This window comes from Ictidomys tridecemlineatus, chromosome 5 (assembly GCF_052094955.1).
Source record: "Ictidomys tridecemlineatus isolate mIctTri1 chromosome 5, mIctTri1.hap1, whole genome shotgun sequence".
Taxonomy (NCBI): domain Eukaryota; kingdom Metazoa; phylum Chordata; class Mammalia; order Rodentia; family Sciuridae; genus Ictidomys; species Ictidomys tridecemlineatus.
Window position 1 is genome coordinate 51,544,651 of NC_135481.1, and position 25,060 is coordinate 51,569,710.

The 25,060-nt window shown below is 38.4% G+C and overlaps 1 protein-coding gene across 1 annotated transcript; it reads right to left on the reverse strand.

Annotated features, from left to right (window-relative positions):
- Positions 1-983: 983 nt before the first annotated feature.
- Positions 984-23,328, reverse strand: Tbpl2 (TATA-box binding protein like 2). Its single transcript, XM_005322878.3, has 7 exons — positions 23,111-23,328; positions 20,920-21,365; positions 20,293-20,380; positions 18,232-18,323; positions 14,619-14,786; positions 11,377-11,471; positions 984-1,651 (listed from the first exon to the last, which is right to left on the reverse strand). The coding sequence occupies exons 1-7, from the start codon at positions 23,159-23,161 to the stop codon at positions 1,575-1,577; spliced, it is 1,017 nt and encodes a 338-aa protein (XP_005322935.3). The 5' UTR covers positions 23,162-23,328; the 3' UTR covers positions 984-1,574.
- Positions 23,329-25,060: the final 1,732 nt, after the last annotated feature.

Here is a 25,060-nt window from a genome sequence, read left to right on the forward strand (position 1 = left end):
GGAGCAAATTCTTTAACCTGTGTGTTTTTCTCCTCGTAAATGGATATAATTACAGTACCTGCCTAGCGCCATAAGAATTAAGTAGATCCATTTAATAATCTCATACTTTGCCTCTATCAACCAGTGAAACCAACCAAACTGAATGTGTAGATCAAAGTTGTGTGTTTTTGAAAGCAATTCTAGTAACTAATGGCCAACCTTCCTTCCCGACCCCATGTTCTGAAAGAATTTGAACTAGGTAGGTTAGGGTTTCCCTTCGAGTAAGTTTCTGGGGGTTAAGTAAGGTGGTGGGTGAGAAGGTTCGACTGTCTCTAAACTACAGGATAAAAAAGAAAAGTAGGTTTGTGGGTCAAATCATTTAGACTGATTTTCAAGGATTATTTCAGTAGAATTGCCACTGACTACTGCCCTGAACACTCTAGTTAGGAATTCTCTCCAAGTTCCACAGAGACTCAGAACTGCCTCCTAGGTATGAAGAGATGTTCTGAAGCCATCACATACAGTCTCTGCATTAGAGAGACTGAAGTGTCTCTTGAAGGACATAATCAATGCCACGTAGGTAATGTTAGTCCCATCCCTGTTAACCCGACATCTCTGTAAATGCTGGTGATGCTACAACCTAGTTAAGTCTTCAGTCTGTACCCTTTGCACTTCCATCCTCAGTCTTATCTGGGTTGCTTAAATACAGTTACTATGGAGTCTAAGAGTATGCAGAAAACAATTTGTATTGTTTCCAAAATGGCTTACTCTAAACCTGAATGGTTCCTGAAAGTGAGATTTTTAAAATATTTTTTAGTTGTAGTTGGACACAGTACCTTTACTTATTTTTATGTGGTGCTGAGGACTGAACCCAGGGCCTCACACATGCTAGGCAAGTGCTGTATAGCTGAGCCACAGTCCCAGCGCAAAAGTGAGATTTTTAAGTGACAATTTTCTCTGGATATTTCAAACAAAAGAGTCAGGTTTCAGATTTTTAATTTTTTAGTTGATAGACCTTTATTTTTATTTATATGTGGTCATGAGTCTTGAATCCAGTGCCTCACATATGCTAGGCAAGTGCTCTGCCACTGAGCTCCAATCCTGGCCTTCAAACTTTTCATGTTTCACTTGCATTCCCACAGGATCCTTTATAGTACCCTTTATCTAATGGTCAGGATAATCTCAATATTTTAAAAAGAAAAAAATCTATGCTGCTAAATGATATTATAGATATCAGTTTATGCAGTTATTTGCAATTTTATACATTGCTACATATTCAGAAACCACATGCTACTGTATTACATATTTAACAAAAGCAGAAAATTGAATATTAATCATGCTAAAATATTCTAATAAGGCCCTAAATCTTAAATTCTAAGAACAGTTTTCTTATTCAATTTTTAAGATAAGATTCAAGAGTCATTTTAAGCAAGAAATTTTCTTCATTTCTTAAGCATGGTTACTCACATAGAATCAACCACCCTGTGAAAAGCCAAAATAAACTTGAACATCTACAATTAAAGGTGCAAGAGTTCAGCTGTTGCTATGCTGGACTTATGTACATATTTCAATCAATATAATGTTGAATAACAGGCTTAGGCTTTTTTAAAAACTTTTAGAATAGGATAGATGTTTTCAAATGCTTCATAGATCTCAGAACGTTCTTTGGCACCTACAAAGAAAACCATGTTCATATAATCTTTAATATAAAAATACCAAACTTTTCTTAACATTAAAATTTAATTGTGTAATCTCCAGTTACTTTGCATATGATGAAATCTCTTGGAAGTCTCTTGCACTATATGGGTGTCATCTTATAGAATGTTCTATAAGTGTTCCAGGAACACAACCCCAGAGTGACTTCTTCAGCACTGTGAGCACTTCCTTTGAAGTGCTCTTGTTATTGTCTTGATTCCCTAATTTGACTAATAGATTTAGACAGAGTGGAGCTGTTCTAGAGTGTAAATTTTCAGTGTATGGGAAGGAATTGGAAATTTTGCACCATTAGCATTAGTCTTAGCTTTTAAGGGATCTTTGATTATACTGCCTAGCATTAATAGGGATAAAAACATGAATTAGTCTTCACCCTTGAGAAGTTAACAAACAGTTCCTACTTATCTCTCACCACCCCATCACCTTCAAAAGTATATGCACACATTGTACTGTCATGATGGCACTTCTGATGTCTATATAGCTAATCATGAAACTTCTGACATTTTTGTGGCCAGGAAGCCAGGAAGGAAGGTGGTTAATGAAAGGAACAAAAATTTAGCATAAGGAGAAATGGAAAATAGCCAAAATTAGTACTATTCTTCCTTAAGAGCTATGAATTTGGAGAGAAGAAGGCTTCATAAGAGAAAACCCGGTAAGTTTTCTGGTTTATAGTACTAATGAGGGAATTCCAAAAAGGAGTGCCAACAGAGATGAGAAGCACAGCTGTCAGGATTCAGAATCAAGGATAAGACATTTTTCTTAAAAACAAAAACAAAACCCAAGTGATTGCAAGAATGAATTAGTACTCTGGTATGTTGCTGATGGAAGTGCAAAATTGTTCAACTCCAGTGGTTCAAGAAATTAGGTGTGATGGCACATTCCTGTAATCCCAGCACTTGGGAGGCTGAGGCAGGAGGATATCAATTTCCAGAGTAGCCTCAACAACTTAGTGAAACCGTCTCAAAATTTAAAAACAAAAAGGCTGGGGATGTAGCTCAGTGGTGAAGCACCACTGGATTCAATCCCCATAATTAAAAAAAAAAAAGAAATTAAGGACTTAACACATGATTCAGCAGTTCTACTCTGGGGTAAACACCCCCATAAAACTGAAAACAAACTTTCATTTCAACACTGTTCACAATAATCAAAAGGTGGGAAACAACAAGTGCCTTTCAATAAATGAATGGATAAAAATTTGTAGTACATATATAATAGAACATTAGCTATAAAAAGAAATGAAGTGCTGACACCTGGTAAAATATGGATGAGTCTCTAAATAAAGCCAGACAGAAAAGGTCATCTGATTATATCTATGTGAAATATCCAAAGTAGGTAAATCCATGGAGACAACTGAGACAGGGGGTGGCAGGGGAACTGACTCAGGAGAAGGGAATGGGGGGAAACTAATGACCCAGATTTTGAAACAATGGAAATGTCTCCAAGCTATTAGAGGTGGTGGTACATTCACAAAGTACAACTTTATGAAAGTATGAAATGCCACTGAACTGTTGACTTTAAAGTGGTTGCATTTGTTATTATATGAATTCCACCTCAAATTCTTTAAAGAAAGTTCATGTAATTTTAAGTGGTTTTTTTTTGTTGTTGTTTTTGTTTTTATTGGAAGAGGCAAGAGCAAACGGTTATTTATTTACTGCCGAGGAGTTTACTATTTGTGTCTCCACCCTGAAAGATGTGGGTAGGGAGGGCAGAGAGATAAGCTCTGTACCTCTGCAGCAAAGACTCAGTTGATTTTGGTTTCAGTACTAAAGTTTGGTTTTTATAAAACCAATGTCTTTAGAAACTAAGACAGTGAGTTGGGGAAGAAGTAAAAGATTACTGTAAAAGAACCCCTTGTCTCTGGCTTTATGTACATGTGTGTCTGGAACAACCTTCTTAATGTAGAATGAAGAAAGGTTACAGCAAAACTACCACATGCCCCCCCCACTCCTCGCCCCCGCTCCCCCCACCAAAAAGATCCACCTGAAACCAAGGCTCTCCTTTTTACATTTCACTGAGAAATGCGTTCAGGTGCAGCAATTTAAATAATGATGTACTTTTTCTCCATAACACTTTTTAAAACCATGCCTCAGAGCATAACATTCAAGCACAAAGAACATACCACCTAGAGTCTCCTGGGAACCAGAAAACACCCATTGCCAAAAGGGAATGGACACTGGAGTGGTCATTATTTTATAGCATAGGAAAGTGTCTTTAAACACAAATGGGCTGTAGGAAAACTACCTTGTGCAATTTCTTCATTTTATAGATTGGAGAAAAGAGCAAGAAATCAAAGTTATCTAAATCAAAGTAGTTTCTGTGGGCTGGGGTTGTGGCTTGCATGTGTGAGGCACTGGGTTCAATCCTCAGCACCACATAAATAAGTAAAATAAAGGTATTGTGCCCATCTATAACTTTAAAAAATTATTTTTAAAAATAGCCGCTATGGTAGAAGAGGTCATGTATCAGAGTTTCTTCCTTTACACCAAAGGTCAAATAAGCATCTCTAATACGGGTAACTGCTGAGGGCCATTGCCAAGTAGGAACAACGCATCGAAATTTCCTTGCCAGCGTACCCCATATTAAATGGGCTTGCCTTGGAAAGGTGACCCTGCTCAAGGACGTGGGTGGATCCAGGTTTAGGGTGTATCCTGCAGGTTTTAGGAAGTATCCCGGTTTAGGATAATTTGGGTTTAAGGCGTTCCGGGTTTAAGACAATCTGGGTTTAGGGAAGTTCCAGGTTGAAGGTTATTCCTGCTGGGAATAGGGCGTATCCTGCTGTCTGAGTTCCAGTTGAGTTCTCATGGAATGGAGAAAGTATTTGGGATGTGAATTGTGCAGTGGCAGAACTTGGATTTCCCCAGAAAGTGGCTGTAGAGGGCCGGTGTAAGTTCGGGAATAAAGAATTGCTGTTTGAATCTACAAAGCTGTGAGTGCCTTTTGATCTTGTGCCCAGCCAAGACTGCGGCAGGTAACTAGGCGTTAACAGAGAATTTAGTTAATTTAGTCAAGTTTTGGGAGGAGGGGTGTTAAGGATTAAATCCAGAGTCTTGGGCATTGCTAAGCCACCATGTTCTACCACAGAGGTATGACTCCAGCCCAGTTTAGCCAAAAAAAAAAAAAAAAAAAAAAAAAAAAAAAATTGGCAGGGAGGAGGGGATGTTTCTGGGGATCAAATCCTGGGCCTGAAACATTCTAAGTAGGTGCTTCACCACTGAGCTACATCGCAAGCCCTAGTCAAACATTTTAGTCAAACATTTCCTCACTGAAATGCTGACATCAAAATTTAAGGGAGGGGCTGGATTGTGGCTCAGTGGTAGAGTACTTACCTAGCATGTGTGAAGCACTGGGTTCAATCCTCAGCACCACATAAAAATAAATAAAGGTATTGTGTCCAACTACAAAAAAATATTTTAAAAAATTTAAGGGAACTTTAATTTGTTCTACAATCCTATTCAAATCAAACCCCCAATTTGTAGCACCAGACTAATTATATGGCCCTTGCCTTTTAAGCAAATCATATCATTGTTTTTCTGTAGGCAGTAATGCTGCCACCGTGGGGAATAAACACTATTCCTAACCTTAGTGACAGAGGTGGAAAGGAGATTCTATGGCCTGGTACACTGGAGAAAGGGCTGGCTTTGAAATCAAGTAAGGGCTCAAATGCCAACTCTACTTGTTTTAACATAACAGGCAATTATTTAACCTCTGAGTTTTAGTTTCCTTACCCATAAAATAGGTACAATAGGCTTTATCATAGAGTTGTGATAAGGGTTATATGATTATTGTTTATGGAAAGTTCTCTGGAAGCCAGAACATTTTGTAAACCTTTTTTTTTTTTTTGTCCTTGAATATACTTCAAGATAAGAGAAGCTGGGAAAGCTGGTCCAAGTACCTGACTTCTTACTTGGTAAGAGCCATTGTCACGTAATTTGCATGTCTCCTTCATCAGGGCTGGGTTCCTGCCAGATACTAAGTTGGATCCTCAGCACCTAACAGTACAAATACCTGGTATGCACCCCAAAATAAGCATGTCATTTGTCAATAAGGGTTGCCAGCACATTTTCATGTCTTAGCCAGCCCATGTATCAATCTCCAATACTACTTGGACTTCCCAATGCTATTCTTACCAAGAGTAGAACTATCCATTTTATTTTCCCTAAGTGATGCCACATTTGTGTGCACACAAGTTCAAATCTTACATTTTTTAAAAGTAGCATTAAACTCCTGAGAGTACTCATTTTATAGTACATACCAACTTGCTGTATGATTGCTGTGTTCCCTCTGGCCCACTCATTCATCAGCTCTGCCCTTTTCCTGCTGTTCCTGACCTATTTTCCAAGAATCATTGAGCTATTGAGGCTGACCCTCAGTAACAATGACCCAGCTTCTTAGTCCTTTATTTTGGAAAGAAATAAGTAAATGTGAAGCATTTTACTAAATCCTCTTTAGACATCCTGTTCCCATCAGAGCAAGGCATCATAACTAAATTCTAGTCTTTTTCAACTTTATGGAAACAACCAGGAGAGTAGGATTGTTTTGTTTTTTTGTGCTGGGGATTGAACATAGGGACACTGAGCCATATTCCCAGACCTTTTTATTTTGAGACCAGGTCTTATTGAGACAGGATCTTGCTAAGTTGCTTAGGGCCTCAGTAAGTTGCTGAGGCTGGCTTTGAGCTTGTGATGCTTCTGCCCTAGCCTCCCAAGCCATTGGAATCACAGGTGTGCACAACCACACCCAGCTAGGTTTATCAAAGATCCTAACAGCTAATGTTTACACCATATGTGGGCACTGTTTTCTGCTTCCTGTTTACTTAGGGAGATTCTATGGTTACCTGCATTACACATATGAAAACCAAAAAGTGAAAACTTAAATTCCTCTGAAGTCATGTGGCTGATAAATGGCAGAGCCTGGATGCAAACTGGTCAGTCTCCAGTGTACATCTTGCCATCACACCTGCTCCCCCTCACCACTAAGTATTTATCATTCCCTCAGCTGACAGGAATTAGAAAAGAAGCACACAGGAGACCATACAGGTGTTATCACAGATCTCTAAAGAGCTGGTTGGCCTTGTTAAGGTTACTAAATTTCTCCATTGTCTCCATTTTATAGGAGAGGAAACAGGTGTAAAGTTCAAACTCAGAGATAAATAGACCCCATGTACAAGTTGCTATCACGGTGCTGGCATGAGTGCCCAACACCTGTTAATTATTACACCTGATCTCAGAAGTGAAAGTTGACTTATTTGCTGTTTCTTGTATATTATTCCAGCAGAATAATGAGGCTATTAATTTTTTATTAATAGTGAGGCTATTTCTGTGGTCTGAGGAGAAACCTGGGTCCTTAATATCACATCAGTAACAGAAAATGAGAGAAAACAGTGTAATCTCATCCCAGGTACCACTGCTATCTGCAACAACATGAGATGATGATCAAGGAGCATAGCAGGGCCTTTTTGTCCTTAGCTCACTTTTTATTAGAACATTCAGATGTAGCCCTAGGACATGGTGGCTGCAGCTTTGGCATCTTGGGAGTGAGAATTTTACAGGGGTTATTATTTTCTAAGCCAGGAACTATAGCACAATCCTGTAATCCCAGCAACTCCCAAGGCTGAGAGGAGAATCACAAGTTTGAGGCCAGCCTCAGCAATTTAATGAAGCCCTAAACAATTTAATGAGACCCTATTGTCTTCCTAAATTAAAATAATTGAGGATATAGCTCAATGGCAAAATGCCCCTGGGTTAAATACCCATAACAATGAAATCCTAAGGCCCTGCAAGTGGCATGTGATACAGTGGTTTCAAGTAGCCACACATTTGTATTATGCACACTGGTGTTTTATAATTCTAAGGAAAGGCTGGGAATCATTTTCTGCAAACTCAGAGTGAATTTGTAACTTCAACACTTGAAAATTTTCTAGGCAAAATATTTGTTCTTGTTGAGACCATACTTTCAAAACATCTCTGCTGAGACCTGATCTTGCCATGGTGTCTGAGGCCACATGTGAGCCTCTAGGACTCTGTTGAGCACCCTATCCAAGCATCCCAGCTTCTGCTTACAGGCAAGGCTACAAAGAGGCTGCCTTGGTCCCTTTTCCTGGATGTTTACTTGCCCTAAATTGGGCTCTTCAGTTTTTAATTCTTTTACATTTTAGAGGAATGTAGGTAACTAAGGTTAATGAATAAGGAACATTCATCTCTAAAGTTGAGGGGAAAGTAGCCTACATCTTGTAGCTCTAAGCAAAAGTAATTTAAGACAATATGGTATAAACAAAAGACAATATATGGCATTAACAGGTAAAAACCCAATGAATGATAACTATCCATCAAGTTAGTAGTAAGTCATGGATTGACTTTACTTCCCAATAGTACAATTTGAATTTCAGTTAAAATATTCATCCCCTCTTTCACAAAAGTGATGATCCACATTTGCAAGGATGAAGAAATTGTGTTAAGAAAGCTGGGTATAATGGTGCAAAGAATGAGGAAATTTAGGGCTGTGAACTGGTAGAGCCGTTGCCTGGTATGCATGAGGCTCTGAATATGATCCCCAAGCCCTGAAAAGAAAAAAAAATCGGAATTACTTGCTTAACACAAGATTTTGAGTGTATTGGGGAATCCAGCCCAGGGCCTGCAGCATGTTAAGCAAGCGCTCTACCATGTAGCTATATCACCACTCATTTTTATTTTTAATTTTGATAGGGTTTTGCTAAAAACCTTGAACTTATGATCCTCCTGCTTCAGCCTTTCGAAGAGTTAGGATTATAGGCATGTGCTAACTAACATACCCAGTTTGCTTACACAAGTTTTAAGGATGTACATTTGTTTGCTCTTCAGGATTCTGTAGTAATGACATAACTTGTGATTTGGAACTTGCAGGAAATGTGTAAATGAGTTTTTTAAATTTAGGTTAAGTGGGAAAGCCATTTTTTTTCCTGCCTCAACCTCCCAAGTCACTGGGATTTATAGGTGTGCATCTGGCCATGGAAAACTGATCTGAGAATATTTAAAGAAATCTATAATAGGAACTTTAGTCTGTATGTGGCAACGTGTACATTTAATGAGATTGATTCATAATGATACACACAATATACGTGAAAGTATACTTCCAAAAAATCTTGAAAAGTTTCTTCCTATTAAATAGGATCTATATATGCCTCTAGTATCAGTACTACTCAATTTACTTAGCAGGCTTTCCCCTTCCTCTAGGATATACATGCTAGTCACTGGGAAGTCCCAATACTCCCGAATCTAAATTTGTGACATCTGAGGAACTGTAGTTTTGCTCTAGGCAAAAGAATCAAGTTTCCAAATAGGCTTTACCTGCTTTGAAGACAGTTATTTCTAAAAGAGCAAACTATATAACCTTATGAGAGTTATAAAAGACTTTTTAAAACAAACATTCCATTCTGCTGGATGCCAAGTTGACAACAATTTTTCTTAGTTCAGGTAATACAAAAATCTTGGGGTGAGTGAGTACTGGGAATTCAACCCAGGGGCACTTCACCACTAAGCTACATCCCTAGCTCTTTTTATTTTTTTATTCTGAGACAGGGCCTTGCTAAGTTTCTGAGACTAGTCTTGAACTTGGGATCTTCCTGCCTCAACCTCTCGAATTGCTGGAATTACAGGTATGTACTACTATTCCTAGCACAAAAATCTTAATTTTTAAAGAAGGGATGAAGTTTTTTGGAAGAGTAACTGCAAGAGGTGATAAGAAAGATAGAGAAACAAGGAGAGGAAATTGGATCTTTCTATCAGGTATAAAGAACACAAGAATTAAAGATTCATGAGGATAAATGCAGTAGGATTGCAATAGGCAGAAACAGACCCACATGAAAAAATAAAAGTCAAAAATCACAAAGAAAATAAGAATGTGCAACATCGATTTGGGTGGTTATTTGGGAGTGGGATGTGAAACTCAAATTTGGCTCATGCTTTATAAACCTACATTCATTTTGGGAGAAGAGTAAAATACAAAAAAAGTCAGATAAAACTAGGCAAAAACAGCAAACTTTGGTGAAATTACATGGAAATTCAATCATTTACCTCAAGAATTTTTTAAAGCCTTCTTTATGTAAAAATTGGTTGAAAAAAATCAATTAAGGGGAGCCTAGTGGTGTGGTGGTACATGCCTGTAATCTAGCAATTCTGGAGGCTGAGGCAGAAGGTTCAAGGTCAATCTAAGCAATTTAATGAGGCCCTGTCTCAAAAAATTAAAAGGGACTGGAGATGTTGCTCTGTGGTAAAGCACCAAAGTTCAATCCCCAGTATCAAAATAATAATAATAATTAATTAATGGAAGAAATTCACAAATATCTTTAAGATTATGGTGAATTAGAACAAATTCCAAGGGGGGCAAATAACTAAAACTTGACAAAAGGGTATATTATGTACACACTATTTACATGAAAAAATACTACTTATTGGCGATGTTGAAAAGCCATCAATTTCTATTTCTGATTACTAGTAATGTTAAAGTAGTAAGATCATTTCACTTACATAATTTAAAAAGTTTTCTACTTTTTTTGTGTTGCTGAGGGTTTGGCAAAAGATACTTAGATACATCGCTGGCAGGAATGTATGATACAGGAAAACCATTGTATACCTTTAAAAGAATTTGGCAATTTGTACTAAGAACCTTGAAAGCAGTCATATCCTCAGAAGTTCCATTTCTCAGTGTCCACACTAATAATTCTGTACAAATTAAAATAACCAAATGTTTGTGCCATTTATAGGTAGCAAACAAAAAAGCTGTTCAAGTATCTGACACTGAGAATAATATTGACTCAACAACTTGCTAGAATAGGGGTCAGGAAATGTAGGTCTGCTGGCCAAAGTCAGCCCTCTATTTTTGTTAGTCTGTGAGCTAAGAAGGATGGTTATGTTTTTAAGGAGAAGCTGGGGGCAGTGATCCACACCTGTAATCCCAAATACTTGGGAGACTGAGGCAGGAGGGTTGCAAGTTTGAGGCCAGCCTGGGAAACTTAGTTACATCCCGTCTCAACAAAGGACTAGAGATGTAGCTCAGTGGTATAGCACTTGCCTATTCATAAATTCTATGAAATTCACAAAAAAATATACAAGCCTATTCTTTGTGTGGTTTCCATAGCTGCTTTTGTACTACAGTGGCAGAATTCAATAATTCCAAGAGAGGTCCCATGGCTCACAAATTATTGGTCCCTTATGGAAAAGGCTTGCTGACCCATCTTAGAACATTGTTTAGCCATTAAAAGCCATCATAAGTATGCATCAAGCTACTTATTAGTAAGCAACAAGCTACTTATTAAGCTACTTATTAGTAAAATCAATAAAATGGACTGAATGTAAAGATGAAAATATATATAAATATGTGTGTATGTGTGATAAAAGTGTTATCATGAGGACACTTTTTTTTGGCATACAGTACTGGGGTTCAAACCCAGGACCTTGTGAATGCTAGGCAAATACTCATCTGCTGAGCTATGTGCATACACCACCCCTCAAAATGACACCCAGGAAAAAAAAAGCCATATTGTTTTAGGAATTGGGACCACCAGGTGGTGTTATATTACTTTATAAATCCCATTTTACCAATATTCTATAGTAAGAAATTACCTTCTAGAAAGCTATTTAAAAAGGAAAAGCAAAGCATATACATAGCTATTGAATTCTGTGAAAGTCAGAAAATAATTTTAGAACCTACCTGTCAACACGACTTTCCCAGACACAAAGATAAGCAACACAATTCGTGGTTTTACCATTCTATAAATAAGGCCAGGAAACAGTTCAGGTTCATAACTATTAAGACAAAAAAGGAAAATGTTAAAAATAGCACTATTCAGCTACTTTCCACAAACATTCAAGACCCAGTATATTAAGCAATTGTAAATAAGTGCTATTTTAAAAGCCAAAAAAAAAAAAAAACAAAAAGAAAAAAGTACTTTTAGTTATCTTGATAAAAGTAGTATCCTGAGGACACTTTTTTTTTTTTTGGCATACAATACTGGGGAATCAAACCCAGGGTCTTGTGCATGCATTTACCCAATGAGCTATACTCCAACCCCGAGTATAGACACTTCTGGCAGTCAAGAACAGAATTTTTGGTTATATTTTTTCATTTTCAAGTCAGCCTAGGTTATTAGAAATTGAGGTAATTTAGGGCATCAGATTTAATGTATTATAATCTTGTTGATTAAAGTTCACCTTTCAACAAAAGCCTGCCAATAACAGTACATGAATACAATTTTCTGGATTTTCCAAGTTCCTAATAATCAAAAACTTTAGTGTTTTTTGGCCCAGATAGGGCCTAAAAATTTCTAGACCAGTGATTTTTCTTTGGACAATTACTATGTAAAGAAAGATAACTAAACTATCCCGAGTTTGTAAAATTCAGAATTTGTTCCTGTGAATAGTAACTCATTCATATTACTACCAAATATAATCTGGCTTCTATGGGGCAAAAGATGATAGGACTTAAAAACCACCTCTCTATACCCCAGTCCAAACAGGACAGAGTCCATAAAGAGGTTGAGAAGCTGCCCACATGGAAGTCAGGAGATAAGAAGAGGCTGATGAAATGTTTTCTCTGATAAGTGAATGTTGATCCATAATGGGAGGGGCAGGGGAGTGCACCTGGGAAGAATGGAAGAACTTTGAATTGGACAGAGGGGAGTGAGGGGAGGGGGTACTGGGGCAGGAAAGATGGTGGAATGAGATGGGCATCATTACCCTAGATACATGTAAGATTGCATGAATGATGTGACTCTACATCGTGTACAACCAGAGAAGTGAAAAGTTGGCTCCATTTGTGTACAGTGAATGGAAATGCATTCTGCTGTCATGTACAACTAATTAGAACAAAAAAAGGATGCTGATGAAGTAAAACTATTCTCAAAACAATGGCTAATGAATAGAAAAAAGAAATCTGATATAATGTACATGAATATTTGCATTTAAAGGGTAAACCCAGACCACACAGAGAAGCTCTGTTTAGTTCTACAATGAATAAAATCCATAACAGATGTGAAACCTCTTATTAGCACCAGAAAGATGCACTGCAGTTGTGATGTGAGCCTTGTGTAGGGCATGAAATTCACCATGGTAGACCTTTCCTCTGGAACACCACTCTGCCTTACTGCAGAAAATATCAGGATTCCCATCCACTTTCTGCTTCCTGGTCTTCAAGAGACCATGATACTAGCTGAGTCCTGAAAATCCTTCCAGAGCTTTGAGGTCCAGGCCAAGAAGATGAAGGCTGGGGAGACAGAAGGAAAGTTTTCATCTTATCTTCCAACTTAATCTTAGGGGGAAAAAGTAAACAAGACCTTGGTGTGTAAATGGTGAACTGCAGTGGCAGTGTTCAGTAATTCCAAGAGAGATCATTTACCTTCAAAATCATGGTTGTAAGGTAACCAGCATAATGAACTCCTAATTATTTATTTAGTTTATTCTGTTTCATTCTAAAAGAGAGGCTGGGAATATAGCCGAGTGGTCAAGGCCTCCGATTCAATTCCCTTCTCTGAAAATAAATAAGGGCTAAGGCAGAGAAAAGGAGTAGTTTTCGTTAAGAAAATATTCCATACAGACTGAGGATATTAAACTCCTGCCAATTTCTTGACCATCCTAACTGAGTCATTCTTCAAGTCTCATGTGAAAAACACTGACTAATGCATATCATAAAAGCTAAATCTTAGAATGAAAAACCCAGCAATTTTTAAACTTCTGTTGAGATCATCTTTAAAAGAAAAACTAATGAAGGTTAAGAAAAGCATGACTTCCACTATCCCCATCCACTCTATTAAACAGACTGAGTGTTCACTGGCAAAGAGAAGGTAAAATGTTTGAATGAAAGAACTTAATTTCAAGCTTGATCAAGAGAATTTAAAAGCATTTGTGATTCTAAGCCAAGTTAGATGCGTTGGCCCAGGTGCATAGCCAAAGGAGTAGAGGGATTTGGCATTGGTCTGTCAACCCCCAGCATTGCTCTGAGGGCCAAAGCAGGTAGGGTCAGAAGGAAAAAAAAATGGTGGTTCAAACAAAGTTAGGTGTGAAGAAGACATGAAGGGCTGGAGACTTCCTTGGGAGTAAAATACAGTAAAGACAACATTGTGATGGAGGATACAGCTATAGTCACCAAAAGAGCCACCCCCAACAAAACAAAAGTAGGTACGATTGTTTTTTTAGAATATGCTACAACAATTTTTTTTTTCATTTTTCTCTCCAACCCTTTCTCTGCTCACCAGCTGTAACCCCTTCCTACTTGCCTAACCGGTATTGCACCCCTTCATTTCTTGCTGTTGCCATCCAAGTCTCGTGTGCCTATTTTTTAAGTCTGTCAACTAGTGGGTCTCAAACCAAAGGCCTCTGACCAGGAACACTGGCATCACCTGTGAGCTTTTTAGGACTTAAAGTCTCTGGTGATGTAGCCCAGCCAGGAATGTAGACTCTAATAAGGACAGAGGTGATCACTACACAATTTAAGCATGAGAACCACTTTTTCAAAAGAAAGGGCTTATATGTGGATCCATAAGGACTCAGACACAGCATCTGAACCATCTAACCTACTGTGCCTCCCCCTCTTTTGATAATTGCTTTCTCTAATACTTTATATGCTAAGAGTGCAGTGCCTATCTGTAATCCCAGGAGCTTCAGAGGCTGAGGCAGAAGGATTGCAAGCTCAAAGCCAGCCTTAGCAACTTAGAGAGACCCTGAATCAAAATTAAAAAAAAAAAAAAAAAAAAAACAACAACAACAACAACAAAAAAACACGTAAGGGCTGGAGATGTTGCCCAGTGGTTAAGCACCCCTGGGTTTAATCCCCGGTATCCAAAGCAAACAACAACGACAAAAAAACAAACAAAAAAACACCTATATATAAATAGCCCACAATGAAACCTCAAAATCTTGGTAAATGCAAAGTTAAGCTCTATAACAGTTTTGTCATACCTACTGAACTGCTGATGGGTTAGCACCAAACCCTCCAGCCTGATGGAAAATCTCACGTCGCAGCTTCCAACCATGTTCTGAATTTTAAAATCGAGAAATCTGGCAGGGAACCCAAGCTTCTGCACCACACGAGCATACTTTCTTGCTGCTAGTCGAGATTGCTCTTCACTGGGGAAAGACAAATATGATTAAAGACATCTTAACACCATGTCCCCTTTAATATTTGTGCCATATTTACATCATTCTTATTTTTACTCTTTATGCCATTTTTACCTTTCAGTGTGTGCTATGTAACTGTAGGTTTCAGAAGAACCTACCTCTCATAATTCTGTTCCTAGTATCTTGTCAAAGGTCTGATACAATGTACAGTTGTTCAACTGAACCATAAATTGTCTTAATTTAAAACAAGACAAGTAGGTACGATTGCTTTTTTAGAATATGCTAAAGCAATTTTTTTTCCATTTTTCTTTCCAACCCTTTCTCTGCTCACCAGCTGTAACCCCCTTAATTCTTCACCTGTCCCATATAAGGTACTTTTACTTGTGTTATTTGATAATTGAACTATTCCACTGGTTCTCAGTGTGTGTCCTCAGATCAGCAGCAGCACCTGAAAACTTGTTGGAGAGACCAAGCCCCTGGTTCCACCTTAGACATGCAGACACTGTGCAGGGGGACCCGCGTACTGGTATTAATAAGCCCTTTAGTGCTTCTGATGCTCGAAGCTTGAGAACCACCTATCTGTTCTAAAATTTAGGGTAGCATTTATGGTGGAACAAGGACAAAATTTAAAAAGAAAAAAAAATCCAGAAGGAAGAAAGCTTAGGTGCCAATTGAGTGGTATAGTCTTGAGTCTTTATGTAATAAAATGCTAAAAATGTCAATATATTTAAACCTGCCCAATTTTGCTCAGACTTTCTCATCCACCTCTAACTCCTGAAATGTCCTTAACAAGACCATGTCCTCCGCCAGTGGTAAAGTTAACTTCCATTTTGAAAAACTACATTTTGCCTAACTGACCCATTACATTTCTCATGTTAATGAATTCAAATTATAAGAACTAACATAGTTCTGTAGTTTGAGATACTATGTGTGACCATCACATATAAATTTCTCTTGAAGCCGGGCAAGGTGGGACATTCCTGTAATACCAGCAACTTGAGTGGCTGTGGCATGAGGATTGTAAGTTTGAGACCAACTTCAGCAACTTAGTGAGGCTCTAAGCAACTTAGAGCCTGTCTCAAAAAATTAAAAGGGACTGAGGATATTGCTCAGTGGATAGTGCCGAGTTGGCCTCCCAGTACAAAAAACATTCCTATTCAAATAACAGTTGAAAGTCTACATTGTACAAACATTAGAAAATGTGTTTAAAACCTTGAAATCACATCAACAGTAATAACCACTTAAATTTTACCTTTTGCACTCTTCCCAAGCAAATACAGTGTTCTTTACTCTTGCTATTATAACTAAATAGGTTTAGATACATTTTTTTGCATCACTGGTATTTTTTACTAACCAAATCCCAACAACTTACTTTAAAACTTAAGAACCCAAAAGATTTGGATAATAAATCTCTCTAACTGATCTCACTATCCAAGCTTTTACCTCAGATTTTAGAAACCAAATTCAGAGGGGAAAGATTCATGAATGTGTGCATAATATGACCGTATCTCACAATGAAAGTTGGATAATGAACCTATAATTTAGTTGCCTGCTCCACAACCAGTCCAACAACATGTGTCCATCCTTCCAATTCAATATACATGTATACAGCTAATGCAATTTACTTTGAATTTAAATCAAAACATCAGGTTTTTAATTTGGTTTCCCCCATTTTAACAGTGCTGAAATGAACACCCTTACAAATATCTTGCATAAATGTCCAATAAAAATTTTTAAATGGAGATTTCTGGGACTAGGGATCCATAGATCAATTGAAGAGAAAGTCCAGAAGTTTATTCAGATACATGTAAAAAAATATAAAAAAGCTGGAGGGAGAACAGAGTCAGAATGTATATGGGCACTGACTAATGGTTTGAGAAGTCATTTTATATTGACAGAATTCTAGGTCTGCTCCATCTGATGAATGCAAGTTAAAAATTCAGTCCTACAGTTGCACTAGTTCTATTTCCAGTGCTCAACAGCCACATGTGATGAGTGGCTATTCCACTGGACAGCAGATACAGAGTATTCCCATCATCTAGAGAAAGCTCTATGAGAATCAAAATGTCAGCTACCCTTTCCCTAGTAAAAAGCAGGACCTGAAAAAGACAAGAAAATATGGAAATCTTTATATAATGTTGTGCAAGGGGAATGCCTTCCCAAGCATGAAACTAAACAAACCAGAAAAATTGGATAGACTATATATGCACCCCAAAATTTTAATGGCACTTTAAAAAGTCACCATAAAACACAAAAGTAATCTGAGAAAAAAATATATATATAAAATGAAAACTTAACCATAAAAAGCTATCAACAAAAAGTTGGGCACAGTGGCACACATCAATAATCCCAGTGACTCAGGTAGCTAAGGCAGGAGGATCACAAATTCAAGACCAGGCTTAGCAACTTAATACCCTGTCTCAAATTTTAAAGTAAATACTGGGGATATAGCTCAGTAGTAAAGCACCCCTTGGGTCAATCCCAAGTACAAAAAATAAGCTATTAACAAAAGACAAATATGGTATAATATTGAACCAAATACATACTAAGCAATTTAACATGATTATGAAATGATATTTAATCTAGTAATCAAGTAAATGTATATTAAAACATAACTTTGTCCATCAATTTAACATATTTGAACATTTATAGCCAGCATTTATGGGAAAACTAATGCTTGGCACATCTGTAGGCAAGGAGAAATTGGTAAAACCTTCCAGGAAGACAACTTCCTACACATCTTCCAGCACCTATAGGGAAAAGCATTCCTTCCGCTAGCTTTATGGTGAAAGAATATATATTAGCCTAGGGCTTCTTCTGCAGGAGATCCAGAAAGAAGCCTTGTCAGTGATGCCTCCTGAGCTAATGCTCAAGAAATGTTCATTTAGAAAATTCTACCCATTTATCTGCAATGAGAAAAGTCCACCGTGATGACTTCTGTAGTCTTATAATAAATATGCTTTGTCATTACTATAGTTTTTTTAATGCTTCTTAAAAATAAATTGTAAAGGGGCTGGGGATATAACTCAGTTGGTAGAGTGCTTTCCTCGAATGTGCAAGGCCGTGGGTTCTATACCCAGGACCACAAACAAACAAATTGTAATAATACTTCCCCAGGTAAGTCTAGGGGACTTGATTTAGTTTAACTGGCAGACTGTAATGTGTGGGACATAACTCAGTATTATTAGACTGAGTTCTTTTAACTCAGAATTTGGCATTTCATGGTGTGATCTATTCAGAAAAAAAAAAACAAAAAACAAAAAACAAAAACATTGCTCCCACTATGTGCTTCCCATATCCCCTATACTGGGGATCAGATCCAGGGCCTTGTATATTCTAGGCTGCCACTCTATCAATGAGCTACATCCTGAGCCCAGCTTGCTATACTAATAGCTACACTTGTTTTACGTAGTAAGTTGTTTGTCTTATAACAGTGGAGGGTGGTTCTTCATACCTTTTGGCTCCTGTGCAGACCATTTTCCCAGAGCTAAATATGAGGGCTGTTGTCCTGGGCTCTCGGATCCTCATTATGACTGCGGCAAACCTCTGTACACAGAACCAAGAGAAGAATTAGCCTGTTAGAAGTTAGCACTAGCTCAGTTGAAAACCTGGGATGGATAAAAAAACAGTCTTGAAGAAACAGATTGGATGGAAAAAACAAACAATGGTTTATTAATCATTTACAAAAATGATTGAGAATATAAAAGAATCTAAAATACAAATAGTGACAGCTAAAATTGAGTGCCCATTATGTTTCAGGTTCCGCATTATGAACTTTACAGGTTATCTCTCATTAATCCTCATGACCAGACTGAGTCCATCATTATCCTCACTTAGTACACAAGGAAACTAAGTGGTTACTTAACTTCCAATATTATACAGAAAATGGTATGTTTAGGATATAAAGTCACAACTAATCAGACTGTTATGCTGATGTACTCCCCTCCACAAAGGATTTTGGGAAAAGTTCAAGTATAGTATATTACAGGTGTGCCAAAACTCAGGAGAGTACCCAGGTAACCAAAATACAGAACTGAATATATATAATGACAGACATCCTGATGAAGGAGGAAAAGGCTGCTTTGTCAGCCTTCCATAGTTCTTAAAGTTGGCAAACTCTCCAGGTGAGGCTGATGCTGTTGAGAATTGAGACCTATTGGTCCTCCACATGTCATTAAATGACCCGTCTCTCCTGCTGGCCCTCACAGACACTTTCCCAACTCTACTCTCCCCATTTAGCTGAAACCCAAGTCAACACTAACACAGAATTGATCAAGTCCTACTAATGTTTTTCAGGTATTTATTACTTAAAGGTAATAGCCTTACCATTCATTTTGCTAAATTTCTAAGGTAGTGTAAGTGCTAAGCAAGAATTTCTTTGGGAGTCAAGTATAAATTCTGAGAGCTGAAAATAGATTGAAAAATATTTTTGAATGTCAAAAGAGGCTATATGTCCTCCAAAAAGAAATGAGGGGAGGGAATGTAGGCAAGATGCTGATTTTTTCAATCATGTTATTAATCATTGCTGTAGTCATAGGAATTCTACCCGTTTCCTTTTCATAGCCAGCAATATGAACTAAAAGGTCAGCTATATTGTATTTGGGTAACACTTAGGTAACATTAAATTTAGATATCAGCAACAATACTACAACAGCAAAAGAAAGTTAATCCAGAAGTAGTTGCAAGGACTCTGGGTTCACACTAATGTGGTCTTTTTCATTTGACTAAATCTTCCACTACCTAAGCCAGTGAACTTTTTCTTGGTAGGAACCAGGTATTTCTTATATTCATACTCCTAAGTACAGAGCCTGGAAACAAAAATAAAAATCAGTAAATGTTGATGGGCTTAACAAATCCAATTCCCCCGAGGTAAACTGATCATTGAAAAGATCATGCCTGCCTTTGGCAAGGCACAAAAAGAATTTAGTTTAATAAACTTTGGCAAGTTTATTTCTTACATTAGCAAGTATAAGATTAAATTTTAATTTAGCTTTCTCAACTAAGAGAAACTGTAAATGGAAAAATAGAAGTGTCAGCTAGATGAGACAACATTTAGAATGTATTTCCAGAAACATAATGGCATTTTAAGAAAGCTGAAAATAGACTGAAAAATATTTTTGAATGTCAAAGAAAAGATTAATTTTTAGGAACTACTCAATTACTACTTCATTCAGCACAGAGAATATGATGATGTTGATGATTTTATGGTACTAGGGATTGTACTCAGGGTGCTCTACCACTGAGCTGCATCCCCAGTCCTTTTTATTTTGAGACAGTCTCATTAAATTGCCCAGGCTGGCCTTGAACTTGTGATCCTCTTGCCTCAATCTCTAGAGTAGCTGGGATTACAGTCATGTACCACCAAAGATCATCTTTCATAACTTGTAGATAGTTAACGTTTTTGAGTTGCAGAAGCTTTTCATTAGTTTTTTTTTTTTAAAGTGAGTTATAATCATATGAAGGAAAGTAAATCTAAAGAGAAGCTACTGGTTGAAAGAAAACTCAGAAATCTTACCTTTGGGTTGTATTCTGCATTTTTGGCTTGCAAAGCTATTTTCTTCAGATCCAGTCTACAGGCCAGGTTTACGGTGGAAACTATGTTCCTAAAGAAATAACTTAGAAAATTATATCAGATATAAATAATAAAAATGAAACAACTTATTACCTCCCTCATTTCATTGGTTGTGCCATAGAAACTTCTCAAAGTGAAGTATATAGTAACATGGTCCCTAATAAAGTGTGCAATCCCAAAGTGAAGTAGTAAATAGCTTTTTCTAAAATTTCATCAGTAAAGTTTTAAATTTTAGATCTATGCCTGAAAACAGAAACCACAATTCCAAAAGTATTTGCAAATCAAATCCAATTTTACATCTTCATAGCCAACCCTTACCACAATTTAACAGCAGTGCTTTAGTGTAAACAACACAATCTTTCAAAAATGTCTTAATCCTTGACCCTCTCTTAATCAAGAACTGGCACTTCCTTTTACAGATAACCAAACTGTCTAAAGCCATAATCCATTAGGAAATATTTAATAATGAAATCTGAAATTCTCTCCCATACATTATCATTCTGAAATTGTCATCACATTCAGGAATATAATATGCATACCCAGTAGCATCTATTTAAAAGCAACACTTACTGTATTTGAGGCACAATTCCAGAACATTCTGAAAGAGGGGTCACTGGAGTCATGGGAGTTATAGATGACAGAGGCAAGGTGTCAGAGTTTGTTTTCTCAGAAGAGAGCCAGATTGAATCAGCACTACCAGGGTGCAGATGTGAATGGGAATTTGATAAACTGCTGCTTTTTACGCTCAGCTGTTCGCTGGGTAATGGCAAGCTATTTTGTCGAGTTTTACAATTTTCTTCAGTTTCACACTTGCTTTTAAGGATAGTCTGGTCTTTATTTTCTTGGGTAAGTTCATCTGGTAGGAAGCTAAGATCCACAGATGAGAAATCACCGGACGTTTCTCCGACTTCAAGTTGAGAACTAAGTGCAATCTCTGAATTGGATGGATTAGGTAAGTACCCCTCATAAGGTACAACTGGGCTGAACAGGGGAGACACCGGTAGGGCAAGGTCATCCTAGGCAGTTCCCAAAACAGACAAAACACAACAGACAAAACAGCATGTTAAACACCAAAGGGATAGCACTATGACAGGCAGGCATTGTGTTAAGCCTGAGGCATTTCAAGATGGCTTCTATTCATACCCTGCATCTTTCTTTAAAGTATCATTAAGATTCTATTACAGGCAGCTCCTAGCAACTTCAGAGGCTGAGGCAAGAAGATTACAAGTTCAAGGCCAGTCTTGAACTTAGACCCGTCTCCAAAAAAAAAAAAAAAAAAAAAATGGCTGAGGATATAGCTGTGATGCTTGGATTAAATTCCCCTACACCCCCCCCCCCAAAAAAGCATTACAGATTACAAAACAATAACAGGAAAGTATCTTAAAATATAGAAAGAATACTTATCACAAAATGTTTTTAAAACTTCAGTTAAAGACCTAGAAGTGTTTTTGGTGGTTGTCAGAATTCTGAGGGAGTACTGGGGATTGAACCCAGGGGTGCTTTACCACCAAGCTATATCTCCAGCCCTTTTTTATTTGAAACAGGGTCTCATTAATTTCTTCGAGCCTTACTAAGCTACTGAGGCTGGCCTTGAATTTGTGATCCTCCTGCCTCACAGGCCACTGGAATTCCAGGTGTGCACCATCACACCCAAGTTGCCACTCTTTAAATCCAATTTTGTAATAGAGACAATTGAACAACCATGTTCTAAATAGTGTATACTAGATTCACTGTACTACTTGTTAATTATAAACAATTATTAAGTTGACTTAAATAACTGAATTTTAATTTCATATTTTATAAAATATGAAAATAGTCTTAACTACTAATCAAGACTCACCAAATAACACCAATAACCCAGTGTATTTTTTTTTTGTCAAAGGACCGATAAGAGGACATTCTAGTTATGTAATTTACAATAGGAAAAGTTACTGAAGTTGAAATGTTAAGAATAGTTTAAATCAATGTATTCTGTTTCCAGCCCAGGGAAGCTGCTCAATTACCATTACCCAGCACCTGAGGGCAGCAGCTGATGTAAAAACGTGTTCCATTGTTCCACGCATTACCACCTGCTTTACACAAGGCACACACCTGGGATCTGGATTTTGAGCCCTGCTTACAGAACAACTGAATGATCACATGCGTCATGTTGCATCCTCTGGGTGACCAAGCTCCCTCAACTAACACAATATCTGGCTGGATCCTATCGGACTGCTCTATTATGACAAGACCAGCAGATGGCAGGGGTGACTTGTTCAAAGAACTTGCTTAGAAACATGAAGTTATTATCTTGAAACAAGATTTCTGACGGCTGTTTTATGTTGAATTATATAATTTTAGACCCCATCTCCCCATCCCCACTCCCACCCTAAGAAAAATGGGGACAAATGGGCCCTAATTCCTCTTCATGGTTTCTTCACTTAAGCCTAGGAATTCAGGACCACTTTGGGCATCATAGCAAGACCCCGTCTCTTAAGGATGGAAGCCACAGGTGCCTACAGTTCACATTTTCGTAAACCCCATAACCAACAACTCCCCCAGGGAGACTTTCTTTAGCCTAACTTTGGCATCAAACGCTGCCATAGCTTCAAGTAAGTACCAGTGCTGAGCGGAATAGGAGTCTACCTTTCCCTCAGCGAGGCAGAGCCCCGTGGTAGCCAGAAAACACTAGGGGAAGCAAAGGGAACTCCGTCGTGTTTCGCCTTGGCGCTCAGCAGTAGGGCGGGGGCCTTGACTCCGGGACAGTAGTTTCCCGGCTCACCTGGGCAGCGCATCGGTCCAGGTAGAGCTCCAGGTATGTGTTCACCTCCATGGGCGGAGGTCCCACTGTTGCGGACTGAGGACGTGAACGAGGTGTGGGCACGGGGCGCACAAGCCATTTATCAAGCTCTCAGTGGCACGCGGCGAGGCGGGGCCGTGCGGGGCCGTGCGGGGCCGTGCGGGCCGTGTGGGGCGGGACAATGCTCCCCAGGCGCCGCGAATGAAGTGATGAGCGGGATGCACAACTCACCTGGCCCGCGGCGCACTGGGAAGAGACTGCAGGCTGCGGGCTGGGAGGGGCGGGGAGGGCAGAGAGCCTGCAGGGAGCTGGCCCCACCGCGCGGGAGGAAGGGGCGCTTCCCGGGCCTGCCATCATCGCACCTGGCTCACGGCTGACAGCGCCTGGGGCCCGCCAATTTCATTTCCTTCAGTACTTGCAAATGCTGCCTTCGCCTCCGTAAGAAGTTTCCACAAGGGGCACACAAAGTGAGTGCGGTGGACCGTGAAAAAAATGAAAGGTTTTCTAGGTTTTTCAGAACCTTTCCTTCCAGGGCTCTCCCCTGCTGTGTTTTTTTTTTTTTTTAATTAAATGCCTACTTGCCTGCCTTCTTTCCTTCCTTCCTTTTTCTTTTTCTCTCTTCCTCTCCTCTTCTCTCTCTTTCTCCTCTTCCTTCTTTCTTGCCCTCTCCCTTCTCCTTTTCTTTCCAGTGGAACTTGAAACACCTAACCTAATCAGCTGTAGTATTTTTATGTTACTACTTTTCATCTTCAAATCCCAGGTGGGTCTTCTCCAATCAAAGAGAATTTACCAAAAGCCACATACAATTAGGGATCTTGCAGCTCAAGAAGGTAAAGGCAAAATCAAATATTCAGAGAGGGGTTATTTTTCTGGAAATCATTATTTTAATTTTGAATGTCTCAGCTTTCATTATAACTTAATTGTGCAGATTCTATAGATAAATTCATGCTTATTATGTAAGAGTTTTCAAAATGAACATAGAGACATACATAAAATGTGTCTTTCTTACTTGATTAAACTCTCTGAGAGCAGGAATTTTGATTACTGATCTTAGTGTCTCTGTACCAAGCTCAACTGCTCAACCAAACTTGGTGGGTGAAAGATATTGTCCTAAAAATGGAGCATGGGGACACATTATAGTAGAGACAGATGGCTTTAGGAATCAGATCACAAAAGAAATCCTCTAGAATTCCTAATCAAGAATGAAGAAAACATTTTGAGAAATCTGAAATTTGATCTAATGGCATGTAATTTAATCTAGTGATTTATATTAAGTGAGATAGTCTACAAAAAAATGTTTAGCACAGGATCTGCCCAGTAGCTCATTAACTATTGGCTCTTAATTTTGTTTTTCCACTGTTTGGGCTTAATTATGTTCCCTGAAAGTCATGACTGAAGACTTATTCAAGTATGACTGGTATCTTTGCAAGAAAAGGCACATGCCTATAATCCCAGAGACTCAGGAAGCTGAGGATCACAAGTTTGAGGCCAGCCTTGGCAATTTAGGAAGACCCTGTCTCAAAAACAAACAAACAGAAAAGCATAAAAGGGGCTGGAGGTTATAACTCAGAGGGAAAGTGTCCCTGGGTTTAATCCCATCCCACCCCCACAAAAGGAAAAAGAGCAAGTCTGGACACAAAGACAACAGGATTGTGAATGTACTGAGAGAAAGGTCATGTAAGGTTAACACAGCCTGAGGCAGCTATCTACAAACCTAGGAGAGAGGCCTCAGGTGACACCAAACCTGCTGATATTTTGTTCTTGGACTTTCAACCTCCAGAACTGTGAGGAAATCAATTTCTGTTGTTTAAACCACCCAGTCTCTGATATTTGTTATGCTACCCAAACAGAGTAAAATACACAATGTGTCTCATCACACGTGGTGGGCCGAATGCTGAAATGGCCTGTTCATATCCCTTAGAAAAAACTGGA